This window comes from Neltuma alba, unplaced genomic scaffold, assembly GCF_004799145.2.
Source record: "Neltuma alba isolate B1F8T4 unplaced genomic scaffold, ASM479914v2 tig00004266_pilon, whole genome shotgun sequence".
In the NCBI taxonomy this organism is placed as follows: Eukaryota; Viridiplantae; Streptophyta; class Magnoliopsida; order Fabales; family Fabaceae; genus Neltuma; species Neltuma alba.
In genome coordinates, this window is record NW_021633627.1 from 46,680 (window position 1) to 67,031 (window position 20,352).

Here is a 20,352-nt window from a genome sequence, read left to right on the forward strand (position 1 = left end):
AGTTGGAGGGAGAGAAATGTCGGCAAAGGCAAAGAAATTTGGCAAAGGCAAGAGGAGGTCGGAGGAAGTAATTTTTTATGCGATCTCGTCTTGTAGTATTCACATACCAAACCTAAACATCGAAACTCTTCTTTTGTTGTAGTGAAGTTTAATGGCTTTTAGTAGAAGCTCATCTTCACACACCATGGGCAAAAAGCGCAGGTGAAACGAGTGTCCAAAGATGTAGATATGGAAATGAAGTTATAGTCCTCACTTCATGAATAAAACAAAATTATAATAGATTTCTTAAATGTCCAAATTTCAAGGTTAGCGAGTGACATGTTTATTTTTAAATCTGATTAAATTGCTAGCCTTCAGAATTTCTCTCACAAATTTAATGGGTTTTATTCATATCTTTCACATTTAGGAGAGATGGGCATGCAATTACTTTGATTAGCTTGATGGAAAATCTAATGCTAGATGAGTTAAAGAAGATGAAGGAAGAGAATGTTCAGTGTTAAACGAGGCTAAAGAAATTGTTATGGATAAAGAAAGCATGGGTGGCACCTTCAGTTGTCAACCAAAGGATGCTAAACATTACAAAAATATCGTAAGATGCAATGGTTGCTGTTACTGTAATTATTATTAAAGCTATTTTTATTTGGGATCTAGTGTTGCTTTAATTGAATGAAAGATATCATACCCAACTAAAACAAAAATTAGCCGGAAAAAAAAAAACAAGGAAATACTCTCTTGCTTGTTAACTACTATCTTTTAAGATTCCAAAAAAATACCAAAATGATGTCTTTGAAAAGGAAAAGTAGCTTTTATTTCTGTTTGATTTTTATTAATTTTTAACAATTATCATGTCTGCTATATTATCTATTAACTCATATGTAAACATTACTAAATCTCCCAGCACGATTTAAATAGAATAAAAAGAAAGACATGAAACCATTTCCCAAAACAGGAATTTCTATTTTTGTGAAAAATTTATTAATTGTTTTTACAATTATATTGAATTGAATACTAGTAAAAGCTGGTTGGTAAAATAGAATACTGGTAAAAGTTGGGTTTGCTAGCCACAGCATGGTGCTTTCTCCTCTATTTACAGCTCAAAAAAATTACAAGTAGGATTCTTCCCAGTTCCCCCCAGTTTTGCTTTCCATTTAACGATTTAATATTTTAAATCTCAACTTCCTCAGTCTAATGCCCCCAGTTAATAGGGGTATTATTATAATCAAGTAATAACATCTTGAAATTTGGAACATAACATATACGACTCTTCTCTTTGATATAAGTCATTTGTAACCTATTATCGTATACCAAGAAATACATAAGATTGTTTTGTTAACGTTTTATCTCCCTCCACATGTCTAAATCATTCTTGTATCTTTTCCTTCTTTCTCTTTTTTTTAATGAAAACTAAATAAAAGTAAAATCGAAAATAAGCATTAAATAATATTACAAATGAATTATATTTAGGATCAAGACTTTCTCTAACAAGTGGTTTACATATAAGATCAGAGTGATACTTAGGTAGAAGATATAAGAAGCATTTGCTTAAATGATAAGAAGCCGTACTACTTGTGTGCTCCCTCACAGATTTAATATTTCACATTTTTTATTTTTTAAAATTGTAATATATTATTCTCTGAAGAAAATATGGGCCAACATGGAATGGGCTGTGGATTTTCTTGGTGCAAAGAGTTAGGTTAAGGAGTACGGCGGAGGGTTCCGTGCCGCTTACGTATGAATTTGTCATGGGATCCGATTCAGAAGAATAGTGCTGATGGGGCTTCCCAACTGCCCACAATGGAAATACACTTGTTAATTCTTGGTTGGGTGTACCGTTGGGTCAATTTTTTTTAAAAAAAATAGAATAATGGTGTCAAAAATTAAAACACGTTGAACCTACGTATGAGGATCTAAACGAATTGACATGGTAGCCGAGTAAGAAAAACGAATCAAGGTCTTCCAGCCCCTGCCCGAACAGCCAGAGATGGTTTCGTCCGGGAATTTTCACCCGTGCTCTTCAGCAATTTTCTTATTATTAATTTTTGTCTTCGTAATTCTAGAAGAGTAAAAAACTTAATTTAATATCAGTGATCAGTAAAACTAACAGAAATCTATTCTTCAAATTCATGGGATTGCATATAAATAATAGTGTTTAAATAAAAACCAAATCATAATTTAAAAAGTAATTTTACGATATTTGACATAAAAATATAAAAAAAAATTTATTTCAATTTGTATAAAAATACTTTTAAAAAGTGCTTCTTAGTGAAACACCTCCTAAAATAAAGGAGAAAAAAAAAGAGATGAACATTGGGGAGCTTTTCAAAAGAATTTTCAGTGAGAGAAGCTTGTCAAGTTGATTGACTATAACAGAAATTATAAAACATAAAATAACAATCATGCCAATTGCGAGCCACGTACACCGACGATGAGCTGGCTAATCGCTGATTCACAGTTTCCTCTGGGCATGCATATCTCTGTTGGGGGAAATATTCATAATGTTTACTTCCTAACAAAATTCATCCAACTTTTACGTATACTTATAACAATTTCAATTACAATAAATAAATTTCAACAATTAACAGACTAGCTGCTGCAGTGCATAGAATATTCTGATTCACTGGATGATAAACACATTCGTCTGAATTTCGAGCACCATATATATATGCATCCGTCCTCTGAATCCGAACCCTTACCCATAGAAAGGCTTTGGGTGTCTGCAAACCCGCCGGGCCGCCACCACTCTCCTCAGGATAAGCTAGCTACAGCTGAACTGCATGACGTCGTTCACAGTCTCCTTTTCAAGCTTTTAGACCACGGACCAGTATTTCGTGAATATTCGTTTTCTCGTCGTATTTAATGTTTTGGGCCACCAGCAATGAAATACTAGCTTCGGTCCTTAATATAAGACCTCGTTTGATTTTTATTTTGGTCATAAATATAAGATTTCAATCCTTTTATCTTTCACATTTATTCATTTTTTTCCAAGAATTCTTTTAATATGGCATTTTTAGCCAATAAACTTGATTAACAAAGATATTTTAGGAAAGATAATATTTATTTATTAAAAAAAACTAACTCAACTTATTTTTTTAATCTATTTAAATTAATAACCAATTCTTATATTTAGGACTAGGTAATAGTAAATCTGTCTTAGCCCAATCTCCGTTTTGGGCTCAAACACCATGAGGCCCAGAAAAAGGAACGGCAAAAAGAAGTTGGATCGCAATTGCTAATCGCTCACTGGTCTCATGTAGTCATGTGACGAAGCTTCGTCTCACCCGCGCCCCCGAGCTGCCACGAAGACAGTCAGTCAGTCACAGACGACGTCTTTTACTTTTGACCGGTCACCACGTACTGCTCCAACTAATCAACCACTTTAATTCGGAATATTCAAAACCAACCAGTGATGTCAGGCAATTCCAGCCTTTGGTCTTCATCTTCCAACGAGCCCCTCGCTTCAACTTTCCCCATGACTTCACTGCCGTGGGAGCCAAGCGAAATTGGTCATCCATTCCCATTTGGATATGCCCGGGTCAACCCAACAACCTAACCCCCACCTTCCTCTCTTCCCATTTTCATGCTTGCCATCCTATTTAAGGACTCCATATCTTGCACTGATTAAATCCATCAAACAACTTCTTTCATTCTCTACATCCCTCTCTTTCAACCATTTGCTTTTGTACTCTCTTGAGCTTTGTTGTCTTCCAACTTGAAAGCATGGCAACGGCGGCGTTCAAAGTTCAGGGTCTTTTGGTTCTGTTTCTGTTAGCGAACGGTGCCTTCACAGTGTCAGCAGCTCGTCCTTTGAGCATCATTAAGGAAGTGAACGCAGGCATTGAGGAGGACACGGACGTGTTTGACTGGTTATCTCTGGGATCAGTGAAGCAGTCGGGGCCAAGTGCCCCCGGGGAGGGACACAAGTTCACCAACTCCGACACTTTAGGAGGGATTAAGAACTCGGGTCCCAGCGCTGGAGGAGGGGGACACAAATTTACCAATAGTCAGACCTTCGGAGATGTTAAGGACTCCGGCCCCAGCGGCCCCGGTCAAGGACACTAGTCATCGGCCACATGCCATCTAATCACCAAGAAACTTGCAGATTATTTAACTCCTTCATTCTTTTGGTTTGTTGGTTCTTTTTTTTTTTCCCCTTCTTCAAGATCTTGTGTTACCAAGAATATTATGATTGTATTGCATATAATATAATTATATGTATAATGACGTAAGCTGGGGCCGGGAGGCCAAATATTTCAAATTTAATATACATGCATACATTTATGTATTGTTAATTTGATTCCTTAACATATTTTTATTTTTTAAATACTTTAAGTTACAAATAATCATTAGATAACAATTATGCGTGTGTATTATATTTTAGATGTATTATTTCTGCCGGCGTGATAAAGAATTCAGATTGATAATCTTAATGGTTTTCTCTGTGTTTGTTTTTTGCCCAAGTATTACTTTCATCTCCAATCCTTAGCTAATTAATAATGGTTAACTTTAGCAACAAATCACTACCAGGATAAAAAAAACTTAAGCTACGATAGACACAAATCTTCTGTTCGAAGAAATACGAAAAGCAAGACCAGAACATCTTCAAAGGGCGCGGGAACCAGCGTTGTGTATGCAATGTTTATTTTTTGTTTCACAGAACAAACTCTTCCCCGGTCTTTTTTTATTATTTCGTTTTGTAGGGTCTCATCAGGATAATATATATCAGGAACAACAATCTTCGTAATTGCGAATCCGGAACACATACTTCAGGCTTCATACTGGACACTTGTCAAACTTATTATCATAGAGACGACAAAAGAGAATAGCAGTATGACTCTGTGAAGGGTTAATATCGGATCCCTTCCTCTGATAGCTCGATAGCTATTACAATCATCAAAAGTATGAGTAGCACAGTGAGATGGATGGGAGGAACGTATATGTTCCATGACTTCGAAAATCGCTCATTCGCTAAATGCTCAAATTAACTGGTTCACACAGCAAAACAACTCTGCTGGAAGAGAGTTTTCTCTCCTATTACCATTTAACTAGGCGATATATGCATTCACGAAACTTAATTACCATCATTAAAGTACGTTCTTTTCTTTAATTTAATTAAAATTTCTTTCTTGATTATTTTTCTTAGTCTCTGTACTTCGACACAGCAACACAGTTTGTTTGTGAAATCACAGTTCTTTTTATCACTTTATTACTATAGCTCCCCCAAAAGAACTTTACTTGTATGGAAGGGTGCAAGTTATGGACAGACGCTGGGCCAACGTCAGTGAAATCGTCATAGCTCATGCTTATTGAGGCCGAATATAGTCGTACAGCAGCACAGAATAAAATAAAATAAAAAAGCACCCCTTTTTGTCCTCAAAAAATGTTCTAATAAGAAGTTAGTCAGTTACAATACAAATTGAATTTTTAATTTGTTTTCCCCCAACCGAAAGAAGGAAAAGCAGGAAAAATACAACATACGTACTCTTCAAAATAAGAGGCTGCCGGCATGTGATGACAATTTGAATTTGACTATAATTTTGAATACTTTATTTAGTCTTATATATCTTCATCTGTCGTGATTGTATACTTGTACACATAACAAAAAGAAATGCGATGGCTTTTGAGACTTCGACTCCTCAAATGAAAGCGACTTACCAGTGGCGCATGTTCTTTTTAATATAATACTATATGGGCATATTGAGTTATTAGTAGACACGATCTAGCTTTGTGGCTCTAATTATAGCATGAAATCTTAAGGCGAGCAAAACTTGGCATTAATCTGCCATCTCGGCTTCCAAAATAAAAGTTGTATTGTTATTTCTCACTGGCTACGAACTTTCGTCCTGCTTGCGCCCATTGATCGGCCATCATACACACAGTCACACAGGCGACGTCTTTTAATTATTTTGACTGGTCACAACATGCTGCCCCAATAAATCAACCACCACTTTCATATCCTGATGTTCAAACTCAAGTGACGTCACGTATTTAGTCTTCGGTCTTCATCTTGGAGCGCCTCGCGCGCTTCAACTTTTCCGATGAATTCACTGATGCCGTGGGTACCAACGGAAACTCAACCTATCCCATATGGACACGTAACCCTTCCTCTGTCTTCTTCCTCGATCAATTCCATGTTTTAGTAGATACTCCCAGGGAGTTAGATAACTGTCCGCAGTCAAATAAATATATATATATATATATTTCAAGGACTTTCAGAAACCTCCTCGGCTGCTTCCTCCCCGAGAATATGATCAATCTATTCAAATTGGGTTTGAATATGGCAATGGATTTTCAAGCCTTATCGTTGGAATATGCATGAGTCAAACCAACCTGACTCACCTTCCACTCTTAACTTCATGCAGGCCAATCCTATTTAAGGGATTCCTGGATCTAAGTGTCTCCATGTCCTTCACAACTCTAATTAAAACATCAGACACTTTATTTCTCTCTCTATCTCTCTATCTTGCCTTCAATTTCGAGCATTGTTTTTGTACTCTCGAGCCTTATTTATCTTCCAACTTAAAAGCATGACAACCGCAGTGCTCAGAGTTCAGGGCCTCTTGGTTCTGTTTCTGTTGGTGAACACTGTCTTCACACTATCAGAAGCTCGGCCTTTGAGCATCACTAGGGAAGTGAACACAGGAATTAGGGAGGACCTGGATGTGTTTGATTGGTTGTCTCTGGGATCAATGAAGCAATCAGGGCCAAGCGGCCCTGGTGAGGGACACAAGTTCACCAACTCTGAGACTTTGGGAGGGATCAAGAACTCGGGTCCTAGCTCTGGAGGACAAGGACACAAGTTTACCAACAGCCGGACCTTTGGGGATGTTAAGGAGTCTGGTCCTAGCCCCGGCCAAGGGCACTAGCCAGTTGCCAGCTGCACCATCTAATTACCAGGCAATTTGCAGATTAATTGATTCCTTCATTCCTTTATATACATTATTTCGCTATATATCCACCAATTTGGTTTTTTAGTTCTTTTTTCATATGTTATGTTAAGAACAAAAACGTGATTGTCTACTGTTTGAATTAAATGTAGTTTTTGTTTTCTCTGTTAATTTTGTAACTTTGCAGCCACGCTGATGTTCTGCGTGCAAACTGCAGAGCTTATGTTATGATGTAATTTTCATAGTACGTCCGGATACGATGAATAAGAAAATAATTTCATGCCACAAAAATGCATGCGAATCCTATGTATATATGTATGCACCAAATACTTTGATTGAAACGCTGGGGAAAAAAATACTATAACAAATAAATTATATGAGAATTGAATACATATAAAGTCAAATTTTCGTGGATTAATTAATTAACCAGCTATAAATAAACGTCGATCTCTCGATAAGGATATGAAGTTATTTACCAGCACGCGGTATTGGTGGAATATTCATTTTGATTTAATTATAATCAAGAGGTAGCAAAACCTACATGTGCATATATTGCGAACAGCTAAACTTAGATATTTTATTTTACTTAATTTTGTGAAAGACAAAACTTAGATGTTTTATTTCCTAAACGGCTATGAACTTTAATTTCAGCACATGAGAGACGCATATCAAACGGAGCTAGCTCGAAGCTAAGTGATGACGAGATCGTCCCGTGATAATTTCTGTTACCGAACCTTGACCCGACAAGATTTAATGGATTGAATTAATTATTAGATTTAACGCGTTGACCCTTTCAACTTTCCTTCAAAAAACGTGCACTAATATTTATTATCTCTAAATCTTGACCTTGTGAGTAGCCGATTTAACAGTGAATTTAATAGATTCATGTGGGGAGGAAAACATTTTTCGATTTTAATTACCAAACAAGTTCAAACTAGGCTTATTTACATTTTATTCCAATTTGTATCACTCCATTATACTCCTTCCGATTCAAAATATAAACTAAACTTTATCCACTTACGTTTATCAAGAAATTAGTTAAAATCAATTCAAAACAATAAATATGTAAGGCATAAATTTTTTTTTCCAAAAATGCCCTTATTAATGAAAAGAATAAGTAAAAGATGCAATAAATGAATCAAAAAATAAAAAGAATATATGTGAGGTAAAATTAAAAAAAACTCATTAAATGCTTAGATAAAAGTGAATATTATCTTATAAAAAAAACAAACCCCTCCAGTAAATTTTAGCTTATATTTTGAAGTGAATGGAGTGTATGTTTAATCTCTAGCCACGGTCTTCCTTCTCTTGGACCGCAGCCACGTGAAGCTATCCGTGAATTCCTGATGTGCGATCTTTTCGGCAATACCAGGATCAGAGTAGTCGTGATGCACGGTTGGAAAGTCAAAGTATTAGATTCTACCATTCACCAGTTTAACAGTTTTCGATGGCCCTATCTTAATCAATTTGACGTTCACCGTAAGCAAGTTTTGAAACGTCTTTCCTCTATTGCCAAACTTAATTGCTTTCGGTCCGATCGATAGTTCTCCTGTTTTTATTTGCACGTAGAAAAAGCAAAGCCACCACGGATATATATATACACATGTATATTGTAAAGAAAAGAAAAAAGAACGTAAGTATATAATATACTCTTCCGGTCCTTAATATAGGACCCAATTTTTGAGTTAGTTTTGGTCCTAAATATAAGACCCATTTCTCATATTTATCAATTTTCTCTAAATTACCCCTATAGATACTCCCTCAACCATAATTAAGTAAAAGAGAGAGGGGGTATTAAGAAAGATGATTATGATGTTTTAAGAAAAATGTGTCAATTTTCTTATAATTAACTAACTTACCTAACTTCTTTAATTTAATCAAATTAGTTAAATGGGTCTTGTATTAAGAACTGAAAGAGTAATTTGCCAAATTAGATACTCAACGTAACTAAATTATATAGAAATTAAGAGAAAAGGAGGACCAATGGGCGCCTCACGATCTTGCACAATAGAGTGCGAAAGAGAGAGATGCTTCGGTCAGATCTTGCTTAGACTGGTCAGGCAATTCTCATTAGTACAGAAACACGACAATACGAATCAAGCGGTCTCCACTACTAATTACTATAATTTGTTTCCTTGATTTCTAACCCGCGAACCTTCCTCGTTATTTCCGATTCACATGCAACCTCCGGCATTTTCCATTCATTCTGTTGAACGTTGGAACCTAACCATGTGTATATATATTCAGCCTCCAGCCCCTCACATAAAACACGTGTATACAGTACATAATGTGCTTTGGCTCTTCAAAAAAAAAATCTCATATATATATATATATATATATGTGTGTCTAAGACATTCTCAGCTAGCATTCAGTATCATTATATGCGCACGCGCACACACAAACTAATATCCCACGTCGCCGGCATGGCGATAGGAATACTTGCCAAGTTCTCGACCTTCTTGCTTCTGCTTCTCCTCCTGTTCTTTAGCTCCAAGTCGGAGGCCAGGCCCTTCATTATCTCGAGGTTAGATCATAGTGTTAGTAATAACAACTCTCATGAAGCTGTCCTTGAGGGTTTGAATCTTGGAAACAAGTTTGCAGATTCTACAAGTCATGTCCGAAGGCTTATGGATAATGGGCCCAGTCCTGGTCAGGGACACTAGCTTAAACAAGCCATTGGTTGGCTGGCTAGCTTAAGATTGTCCACCACTTCTTTTTTTATTTCATTCATATGTGTACTTTTGATGCTCTTTAATTATAACCCAATATAATGTTCGTTCACTTGAATGGCATCGGTCATCAGATTCATAGGTGTCTTGCCACTTATTTCCCTACGTATTGTTAAATATATTGCAATAAATAAATCGAAGCTCACCCGCTTCTCTTCCATAGGTCACTTCAAAAAACCACCATCATTACACATACTAGAGTATAATACTCGTTTCACCGTTTCTTTCTCGGAGCTTCTGAAAACGTCTGCAGTTAAAAAAAAAAAAAAAAAACTTCTTATGCACTTCAAAGAAGGCTATTGTGGTTAACTAGAATAAGGAGAAGTTCTGCGATGCTAACTTCTGTTATTAAGAACTCTGTATCAAATCCTCCCTCCATTACTCATCATATGGATCTCGGACATGTTCTTTATTAATATGACGTACGTGCTTTTGTTTAAAGTGTTATATTCTACCAAACATCCCTTCGAAGTAACTAATAACTTTCATTATATTGATGATAATTTTAAGATTTTATAATAAATGACTAAAATTTTTTTAACTCACATAAAGTAGTTATTGGAGGTTACAAAATGAATCGGAAAAAGTAACTAATTGCTCTTTGCTCCTCCATAATTTATCCCTTCAGGGACCACATAATATCTGCTCAATCTTACAGTAATATATAGTACACGTATGTGAGAAAATCGAGTCTTGTTCTCCATTAATTCGCTCTCGCTTCTATGTTTGGTATGAAGACCACCTCTCTGCGAAAACTCAATTACTGAAGATGAGTCCAATTGGAAAGAGACGCAACGGCAGCACAAGAATTAGTTCCGAAGAATGACAGGAAGATTATGCACATGACTGATGCAGATATGTCAGCATGTGAACAATCTGATCTGGAAGGTAAAACATGAAATGTTCCATACGACGTGTAAAGAATTTACTAATTTCGAATTTATTTTATATAAAATGCGGACATTTTCCAAATTAAAATATGCTACAGACTGACAAAGTTAAACTCACAACTCACAATAGTCATCAACTGATAGGATTTGCAAATTGGCGGGAGCCAATTTTGCTAGGCTGGTGAAAAAGACGAAAAAGTAGAGACTCCCGCTGGAATATTGCTTAAATTTATTTGGGCTTCTTATTGGGCTTGATGAAAGCCCAAAATAAAACGGTCGTGAGATGAAACAGATGGGGTCCATAACCGCTAATGATTTCTGTTCATTTTGTCACTGTGACTCTCCGACTCCCCCCGAAATCTGCAATAAGGCGCGCTGGTTGGAGCCAGTGGATTTCACGGCGAAAAGGACATCACCTTTCAACTTCGAGCTTCCACACGCTGAAGCGTTCCTCTCTCCAGCTCGCTCGAACATGGGAAACTCGTCGAAGGACGACTCCACGACCGACGGCGACACATCCGGCGGCAATACTCCGCCTTCTAATTCTAGCCTGTACTCTCCGAGGGCGAGAAAGTACTTGCCTATCATGGCCCTCGCATCTACGAAGCAAAGGTACCCATCACTTTCCTTTGCAGCTTGCAAATTCATTTTACATTTTCTCCCTTATCATTTTGATCTGCCTGCTCGCTTTGTTCTTTTTTTCATGGAATTATCGGCTCCACTGAGTGTGGCTTTGCTTCGAGCGTTCGGTTGTTAACTGAGAAACAACTTTTTCTACGTAATTGTGGTTTTCTCTGAAGGCTGTCGTTAAGAAGTTGTTGAAACTAGAAGTGCTACACTTTCCTCAATTATAGGCACTGGAAGACAGGTTTTGATAAGAATGCTGATTGAATGATTTCCAAATGACCAATTATCGCTGTTCACATTGAGTTTTAATGAATGAACAGTTTCCCTGTAAAAGATCGGCTTCGAATGACATTAATAGATTGTTATCATTTTGGTGTCTCAAACAAGCATGGATATGGAAATAACAAAATTTGTCCATATGTAATTTAAGTCGCTACATCGTATCTGATATAAGATGCTTGGCTTGTGTCAGACAGACGCAGCTCCTTTTTGATGTGTTTATGCTTCATCCACTTCCATTTGCAGTAATTCTAATGCCTTTCTAATTTCTAAGACAGCATACTTATGTTTTTATTCTATTAAAAGAATGATTATTCAGTTGTTAAGGGATCGTGGCTCCCCATTGCTGCAAACATGGGAATAATGTTAAGAATCTTTGTTATTATAATCTAACAGCTAGTTGGTTTGTCTATAATAGTGGAGGCTTTACTTTAACTTCTCTCTTCAGTAGGTACATCTCGCTAATTTTTAAATTAAATCATTCCTTTGAAAGTTCTGTTCCAAATATAGATATGAAGCAAATTATCATGCTTAATCTGATATGTTTGTGATTGATTATTATTTGCTTAGCCCTGAGATTGTTCAATCAACGTTCAAGTTTTGACTAGTATGAAATTTAAGGGTTGCTGTAACACGAATAATGAAGATATATCCAGGGTTCTTCCTCTCATGTCTTCTAATCTTCTTTTGTATGCATGAAATGTGAAGCCTCAGCAGATGAAGTGTTTTTTTATTTTATTTTATTTTATATTCTTTTCTTTTACCTTCCGGTAGTATTGACCCAATTTACTGTGTTCTATGATAATTAGGTACAAAAAGCTGAGATTCGAAAGAATGAATGGAGATATTTTGTTCACTACCTGTAAGTTCTTCCAAAATAATCCCTCCCCCCACCGATAGATCTTGTTTCCAGAACTCAACTTGTTTGTATATATAATCTCTTATGTGGAGTCTTCTTTAGTTTTAGTTTCATGTAATGTTTCATTTCAGCTTTATAGTTGAAAGCTTGAATCAATTAATAGTAGAATTTTGAATGGATTTCGTATTATGCTATTAACTTCTGTTTGCTTCACTGGTTTCTATTTTGCAGGGATGGAACAAAAAGTGAGTGCCTTAACTTACCTTGATTTCATTTCAAGTTCAGTTTTCAAATTGTGGAGGTGCAGATTGCCTTCGTTGTTAGTGATAAGGCCTGAAACTTTCAGCTTGTGTTAGTTTCATATTGTTATTGTTGTACCTGTTATGTTGAATGGCAACCAAAGCAGTCATGAGGCGACATAACTTTTCTAACATTGTATTTTGAAACAGCCTGTATTGATTCGTCTATGTAGACAAGAGAGAATCATTATGTTTGTTACTTATTTCACCATAGATATTTGCTATCATTGATAATTATGACTTTTAAAAGGGAGCACCGAATCATTATCATGGATTAAACATCTTTCTAACAGTTGGGACGAATGGGTGGTGAGGACCGTTTAATGAAACATACTGAAGAGAATGTCCTGAAACAGCAGGCTCTTGACAAAAAACAAGGTGTAGACAAGAATGTCAAGTCAGGGCGTTCAGCTCAAGCTAAGGCCAAAAATTCTACCGGTAAAAAAGGCTTACATTTCCTTGAGGATTACCCTTTTTATTATGCAGAAGCATACAGGAAGAAATCTCTATTTCCTGAACTGCTGGCTAGATTATACTTTGAATTCTTCCTTTTTGTTTTCTTGATAATTCTATGTTTGCTTTGTATTCTTTAGATGCAAAAGTGGATAAAGAAGACATCAAGACTAATGGTATATAGTAAATTTTGTTTCATTTTCCTTTTCTTTACTCATCTTTTATGCATTCTAATAATACTATTCAGTAATATTACTATGGTTTTCTTCTTTTCAAATGCAGTAGTTTACAAGTTAGGCCTCTTACAATTGGCTTGTTTGATGCAATATTGTTCGTTGATTCATTAAGTTGGGAGAAAACATGTTAGTATCGTGCGTGCACCACATAGCATAGTTGTATAAGTCTAATTTGTCTAATTTCATGCAGTGCCTAAGGGGAAGAAGCGAAAGAATGATTCAGGAGTTGAGGTCTGGTTTGCATTCTCTCCTTAATTACACTCATAGATTCCTCTTACCCCAAAAGAAATTTTACATGGGGAAATTGCATTTCACCTTTCATATACATTTATTATTACTCTTACCCCCAAAAAAAGAAATCATATGCTGATTTTGTAATTAGGATTTCTAAGGTCAAATGTAGTTTCCTCTTCTATGTATTTTACAATGATAGAAATAGTATAATAAATCTGAGAATTTTTGAAGGAGCATTGATGAATTTATGAATTAGGGTCAAAATTCTTTTCATTTTCATTTTCTCCAAGATACCAGATATCTGTCTGTTGGTTTGATGCCATCACTCTATTTCAAAATATTCAGCTAATTGTGTTTTTCTAATTGTCAGAAGGGCAGTGTCTCCGTTGAAAAGCTAGTCAAGATTCAAATTCCGGCAACCTTAAAAAAACAACTTGTTGATGATTGGGATTTGTTTCTCAGCAGGACAAGGTACATAGAAAGTATTTGAGGTCCATACCATGCATTATTAAAGCTTGAGAATTAGCTGCATTGTTTATGGCTTGTGATTAGGGAGAGCTACCATCGGTTTTACATTAATATTGATATTGATGATTCTTCAAACAAAATGAGGAAAGATAGTGCACTAGAACAGATTAGAATTCCCTTCTTCTTACAGCACTACCAACAAGTTTTGTACTAGTGAGAACAATGTATCAGAAGCTCACACTTCAGCAAATTTCAGCCGTGCAACTTAAAACCACCTTAATTAATTGATGACATATCAAGATAAGTAAATATTTGAACGGTAAATTTGCATTTCATGCATATCATCCTAAATGCTAAATACAAACTCAAAAAGGGGTTAGTGCTCGGAATCCAAGTATCCTTGTGATTTATTTGTTTCCATGCAAATTAAATAGATGCTTCACACACTGGTAGTCTAAGGTCCTAATCATGTCATAGCTGCCCGTCTTAAATTGAAAACCATCAAAGATTATTTCAACCCAAAAGCTCAAGCCAATGAATGAATGGCCACAAACAATTTCATAATATCTAACAGCGGAGAACCATTTATGCTAAAATTTAATTCAAGTTGGAGAAAGATGATGCTTTGTGAAGGACCACTTTAAGTCAAGTTTGAATTGCTTGGTGAAAGTTCACCAATCTAAAAAGTTACTATAGTTGCCATGCATTCCTGAGCTTCTCATTGTGGTTTAAAGATTTGTGGATAATGTTGTTCAAATTCTGATGTGACAGCTGATTTTTTTACTGTTCAATTACATTATTGCTCTTTCTTAAGGTATGAAAGATTAGAATCTTATGCCGATCTTGTCCTACAGCTTGTGAAACTTCCTCGTTCACCAACTGTTGATGAAATTTTGACAAAGTATCTTGAATACAGGTCAAAGAGGATGGCATGTAAGATTCTTATATATTATTGATACATCTAAACCTCCCTTTTCTTCTTGCCTGGCTATGTATTCTGTTTTCACTTTCTTCTCTTGCAATTGGCTTTAACTTGACTCTCTGAGATGTAAGTTCTGGACACCTCAATCACACTAATGATGAAGTATGCTTAATTTACCTCTCTGATGCAGGGTGGCTGATTCAATTGGGGAAATTCTGAAAGGAATTAGGTGTTATTTTGATAAAGCGTTGCCTATGATGCTCTTGTACAAGAAAGAACAGAAGCAGTATAATGAAGCAGTTGTTGATAATGTTCATGTTTCACCATCATATATACGGAGCTGAACATTTATTGCGTCTCTTTGGTACATTCATAACTTCATGCTGCTTTAAAATTTGTGGAGGACAGTGGACTGTTCATATATGCACACATGCAAAATTGTATTTTTGCCTCTTCTTTTAGAATATGATTTACCTTTTTCTCTTCTTTATTAGGTGATCTTTTAATTTAGTGTCAGTAATTATTTTCTGCTCTTATTTTGTGGAAGTGTCCAATTTTGACACTCGTAAACATGGAATCTTTGCTGGGTGGTTGCACCGAGAATATATATCCCCATAAATCTCATATTTCTATTCTAGTCTGGTGATGGCATCATTTTAGTGAATACATCTTGTATATTGTCATCACAGCCTCACTTATTATAGCATTTTAACAGTCATGACTTGTGATCTGTGCGCTGGACAATTCCCCCCTCCCCCCCCCCCCTCCCCCCCAAAAAAAAATCTATTTCCTCAAAATTTTCATTTATATTCTGGTGGTTGCAGTTAAGTTACCTGAGCTCTTGGCATATGTGAATATTGAGGAGGAAACACTGAATCACCTGCAGCAGAAGTTACTCGACTTTCTCAAGTAACTAAACCCAGCTCATTAATACCGTTGTTCTGAATCCTCGATGAAAGATGCATACCCCATTGCTGCTGAGCTTAATAATGATTTAAAGACTAATACATATTATTTCTCATCATTATAATCTTTTGGCGCTGCTTTTGACCTCCAAGCACAAGATTTCACTGCTTGTCAACTGTGGGTATAAAAATTTTTCAGTTTTAAAAGTCTACGTGCAAGTTCTAGCATTTTCCTTTCCTTTTGACTTTCTTTCCTGGGGGAGCAAGTCGGTGTCAGGTGCCTATTTATGTAAGGATTTAAGAATTTTATGTAAGGGAAAAATGTCATTGACATTAGCTGTTTCTAAAACTGATCCAGATCTCTCTTTATGACTAGTAGTTTGAGAGGTTTATTATACTAATAGGATAGGTTGTGGATCATTACATATGTATACACAGACACATAGAAAGGAAAAATGATTTACCTCTAGTGAATTTGGATGTCTTGTCTTGATAACTAATATGCATGTACAAGGTGATTATGGGACCTTTTTAGTGTTTATCAAGTCAGTGTTGAAGAAATATGCCCTCAAGGTCATAGTTTAATTTACTTCATTTTCTTTGCTCTTGGGATGTGGGGCGAAAAGAGACATGTTTCTATCAAACTTGGGAGGGAACATTTTATTTCACGGGTATGCTTCTTTCAGGATTTCATAATTTTATTGCTGTCGGTTTTGATAAATAAGTTCGTTGCAGATTTTTGCAGAAAAATCAAAGTACTTTCTTTCTTTCGGCATATGATGGCATAAAGGTTTCTGAAGGAAAAGGAAAGGGGAAAGACGAATGAGAGGTAGTGATGAATCCTTTTGGATCACATTTTTCGTATTTTTCATGATCAACGGCAGTTTGTAATGTTATATATATATATATATATATATCCTGCGATTCCCTGGACAAACTACCCCATTGTTGTTGTAACAGTCGTTGTCAATTCATTCTTTAGTCTTTCAGAATTCACACAGTAATTTGGCCAATGCTATCATACGACTGAAATTCATTTGATAGTTGAGGTGCTTGTGGCTCATTAGATGTGTTCGTTTATGTGCATTGATAGTGATGGCAGTCGGCAGATGGGCTGCGATATAGGGAGCGCCTCTTTCACATTGCAGGAATCAAGTTTGATTTCCTCTCGTGAATGAGTTCGGGCAAGGCATTTTTGTCTTCTATTAGGAAGAATGCTTGGGAATGACACATTGCTCTTGGGAAGGGTGTAAATCAACAAAATGTCATCAAGCCGGTGTGTGTCCCGACTTCCTCCAACCACCCATCCCCCCAAAAAACCACCCTAAAAAAAAAAAGGAGGCGATTTTCACTATAATTCTGCTAGATTTTCCTTGGTTTCGATCATTGTGGGGCCTGGCCCAAAAGAGTGGGCTTAGTTGACAGGACGATTTTGTAGGGTCCAAGACCTCAAATTTCTGACATGAACCATCATATGTATTATTTTATTAATTTATTTACTTAGTGCAGGGGTCGAGAGGCATGGGTGTTCTATTGTTGCCGTTATCATTTAACTAGTCTAATTTTCTGTTTATTTTTTTTTTTAAAAAATTTAGGTGAGTTGAGATCTGAGCTTAGCTTACTAAGGTTAGGGCAGTCTTCCTATTTTTCTATTTTATTCAAAAAACGAAAGAAAAAAATGTATTGTCTTTTAATTTGAGGAATAGACCACACGGATAAGGATCACCCGTGGAAGTTTAGAGGCAATTATTTGGACTTGTGATGTGACTAGGGCTATACATACAAAGAAAGTTGTTGAAGAGCTAGTGAAAAGGGCAGAACAAATAATTTTAAGTCGTATGAACAAATTTTTTTTGATTTTATTAATTTATTAAAAATTTGGATACTAACAGAGCACGATGATATTATGCAATTCATATGAGCAATACATTTTTGAAGCGAAATACAGTTGGTTATTGTTATACTACTCGTTCTTAATATAAAATCTTGTTTGATTTTTATTTTAGTTCTAATTATAAGACTATATTTTTATATATATTTTTTCAAAATAGACTTTCTAATAATAGTAGTTCTAATCAATAAACTTAATTAGTAAGGATATTTTAGAAAAACAATATATATTATTTTGCAAATAACTAATTAACTTACTTCTTTAATCTCTTGAAATTAGTAAACTAGCTTTTATAATTAGAACCGGAGATAGTATTTTCTTTGGCATAAGGATAGAAAGGAATTGAAAAGATAAAGAAAATTCATCGTCTTATGCCCTTACGAGTAAGAAAGCATGTTATTAGTGAATGAAGTGACTTCTACGGTTCTCCTTGAGGATGGTGCTCTAGGAAATCCGTGCAAAGATTTTTCAGTGAAAACTAAGAACTGAAATTGGACCTTTGAAGGTCTAGTAATTCATCCTTTCATTTTTTTTAATATTTTATATTTATTGAAAGAAAAATCCAACCACCAATTCCGAGGTTGAAGAATTTTGTGAATAAAATGAGGGAAAAGAAGGTGGCCTTTTATTTTTCATTTTTTAAGTACAAGGACAAGCTGATATCAACGTGAAAGAATCTACAGCCTCCCACTCCCACATATGAAATTTAGCCTAATATCATATAGCCTGAGGAGTGAGGACTATCGACCTCGTGTGTAGGAACTAGGAAGGTGTTCTCTTGTAATGAAACTTCACAGTCCAAGTTAATTAATATCAATGAAAGAATTGTTTTTCATTAAAGCAAAAAAATGAGGACTGAGACAAAATTTTTTTGCACAAGCGCTATTAACAAATTTGCATTTAAGAGAGATTTTGATTTTGCCAGAATAAAATTTAGTTCCATTCATTTATATCCGTTATAACCAATCTCCAATTAAACTTTAATACCTAGATTTTATCGCAGAAATATTTATATAATTGAATAACAAAGTGAAAAAAAAAAAATCAAATGGTAAGATCTACTTAAAAAATATTTGTAATGAAAAAAATCACACCCATTTAGAATAGTTTACACGTAACTTTTAAATTATGATTTATAAAATATAGTATAAGTATGTAAAAGAATTTTGTTTTTATTTATATAAAACATACTTATAAATATTTTTGAACAGTATTCTAGAGATAACTTTAAGTAAGGTCTTATTTTTCTTGACTCAAGACTATCTAATAGGATTTCTTTTCTGATTTCCAATATCGCCTACTGCGTTAATTATACGGAGGTTTTTCTTTTTTTTGGATAACCATAGTTTTTACCGGTTGGGGTAACCATATTGAATTATTGGTGTAGTTTTCTTTCATATTTTAATTAATGTAAGCCTTAGCTCAAGTATATTATTTTTAGCATTTTTAAGCGTCGGGGTACAAATGCAAGGCCCTGGGACACAGAGTTTCCAGGGACTAAGACCCACGAGGGGACCCGTTTAAGTTGGATGAGCACACGATGTGGTGTGGATGACATAACGACAAACTGAATGGTTCGCTTCATCCGCAAAGTTGAAGAGCAGACATAGTCCCAGAATTATTGACGAGGGACAGATCGGCTGAACTTCGTTATTATTCTCTCTCCCGCTTCATTGATAATGGCCTGAAATTGAAGTTGAATCCCCTCCCTCTCCAATCTGCAAATGGAGACTGTCCCAAACTTACTGCCGGCGACCCAATTTCAGTCACTTGTATTCTACAGAGGAGCCAAGAGTATGGGATTCTCCAAATCCCTTCTCCACCAACCCTCCTTCTCTTACTATTCGACTTTAGGCAGCCGCTTTGCTTCTCGTAAGCTTCAGAGGCTTCATCGCCGCCCTCTGCCTTGTGTTGCTGAAGCCAGCACTGATCACCACCACCACAGCGCTCTAACCCAGCGCGATCACCACGACCACACAGCGATCAAGCTCACCATGACCATCACGGCTGCCACAACCACCATCACTCACACGGCAGCGATTCTGCGAATCTTACCGGACCTCAAAAAGCTATTCTCAGGTTCGCCAAAGCCACCAGATGGATAGACGTGGCAGATTTCTTGAGAGAACATTTGCATTTATGCTGCTGTTCAACGGCTTTATTTGTGGCTGCTGCCATTTGCCCCCATACCTTGCCTAAGCCCATCATCAAGCCTGTTCAAAATACTCTCATTTTCATCGCTTTTCCTTTAGTTGGGGTATATAATTTTTTCACTCCAATACATTGTCCCTCCGTCCTGCCTGACATGGTAGTTTTAATTTGCTGCAAAATATTATTCCATAAGGAGTTCCGTAAATTGAAAACAGATGGTTCTAAGAATTCATAGACCAATGTGAATTATCACCATATCAACAATTAGAGGATTGCTAATAAAACGTACGTGTGTATTACAGGTTCCTGCATCACTTGACGCGCTTGTCGAAATTGGCAGTGGAAAAGTAAATATCCATGTGTTGATGGCTCTGGCAGCCTTTGCGTCCCTATTTATGGGGAATTCTTTGGAGGGAGGATTGCTTCTTGCCATGTTTAATCTGGCCCATATAGGTGATCTATATAGACCATACGTCTGTTGAGCTTAGTTTAATAAGGCAAGATCCTCATTAGGTTTGCTTGTCT

At 36.0% G+C, this 20,352-nt stretch overlaps 2 protein-coding genes and 1 pseudogene across 2 annotated transcripts; all 3 read left to right on the forward strand.

Annotated features, from left to right (window-relative positions):
• The first annotated feature begins 3,638 nt into the window (after positions 1-3,638).
• Positions 3,639-4,383, forward strand: LOC114744095 (PAMP-induced secreted peptide 2-like). Its single transcript, XM_028932278.1, has one exon. The coding sequence runs from the start codon at positions 3,718-3,720 to the stop codon at positions 4,057-4,059; it is 342 nt and encodes a 113-aa protein (XP_028788111.1). The 5' UTR covers positions 3,639-3,717; the 3' UTR covers positions 4,060-4,383.
• A 2,033-nt stretch (positions 4,384-6,416) lies between these two features.
• Positions 6,417-7,164, forward strand: LOC114744094 (PAMP-induced secreted peptide 2-like). The gene has a single exon (XM_028932277.1). The coding sequence runs from the start codon at positions 6,525-6,527 to the stop codon at positions 6,861-6,863; it is 339 nt and encodes a 112-aa protein (XP_028788110.1). The 5' UTR covers positions 6,417-6,524; the 3' UTR covers positions 6,864-7,164.
• Positions 7,165-10,975: 3,811 nt separating this feature from the next.
• LOC114744105 (protein MRG1-like) lies at positions 10,976-17,198 on the forward strand (annotated as a pseudogene).
• The last annotated feature ends 3,154 nt before the right edge of the window (positions 17,199-20,352 follow it).

Excerpts from the sequence above, each read along its gene's own strand:
- LOC114744095 (XM_028932278.1), top strand. The coding sequence starts at position 3,718 with ATGGCAACGGCGGCGTTCAAAGTTCAGGGTCTTTTGGTTCTGTTTCTG.
- LOC114744094 (XM_028932277.1), top strand. The coding sequence starts at position 6,525 with ATGACAACCGCAGTGCTCAGAGTTCAGGGCCTCTTGGTTCTGTTTCTG.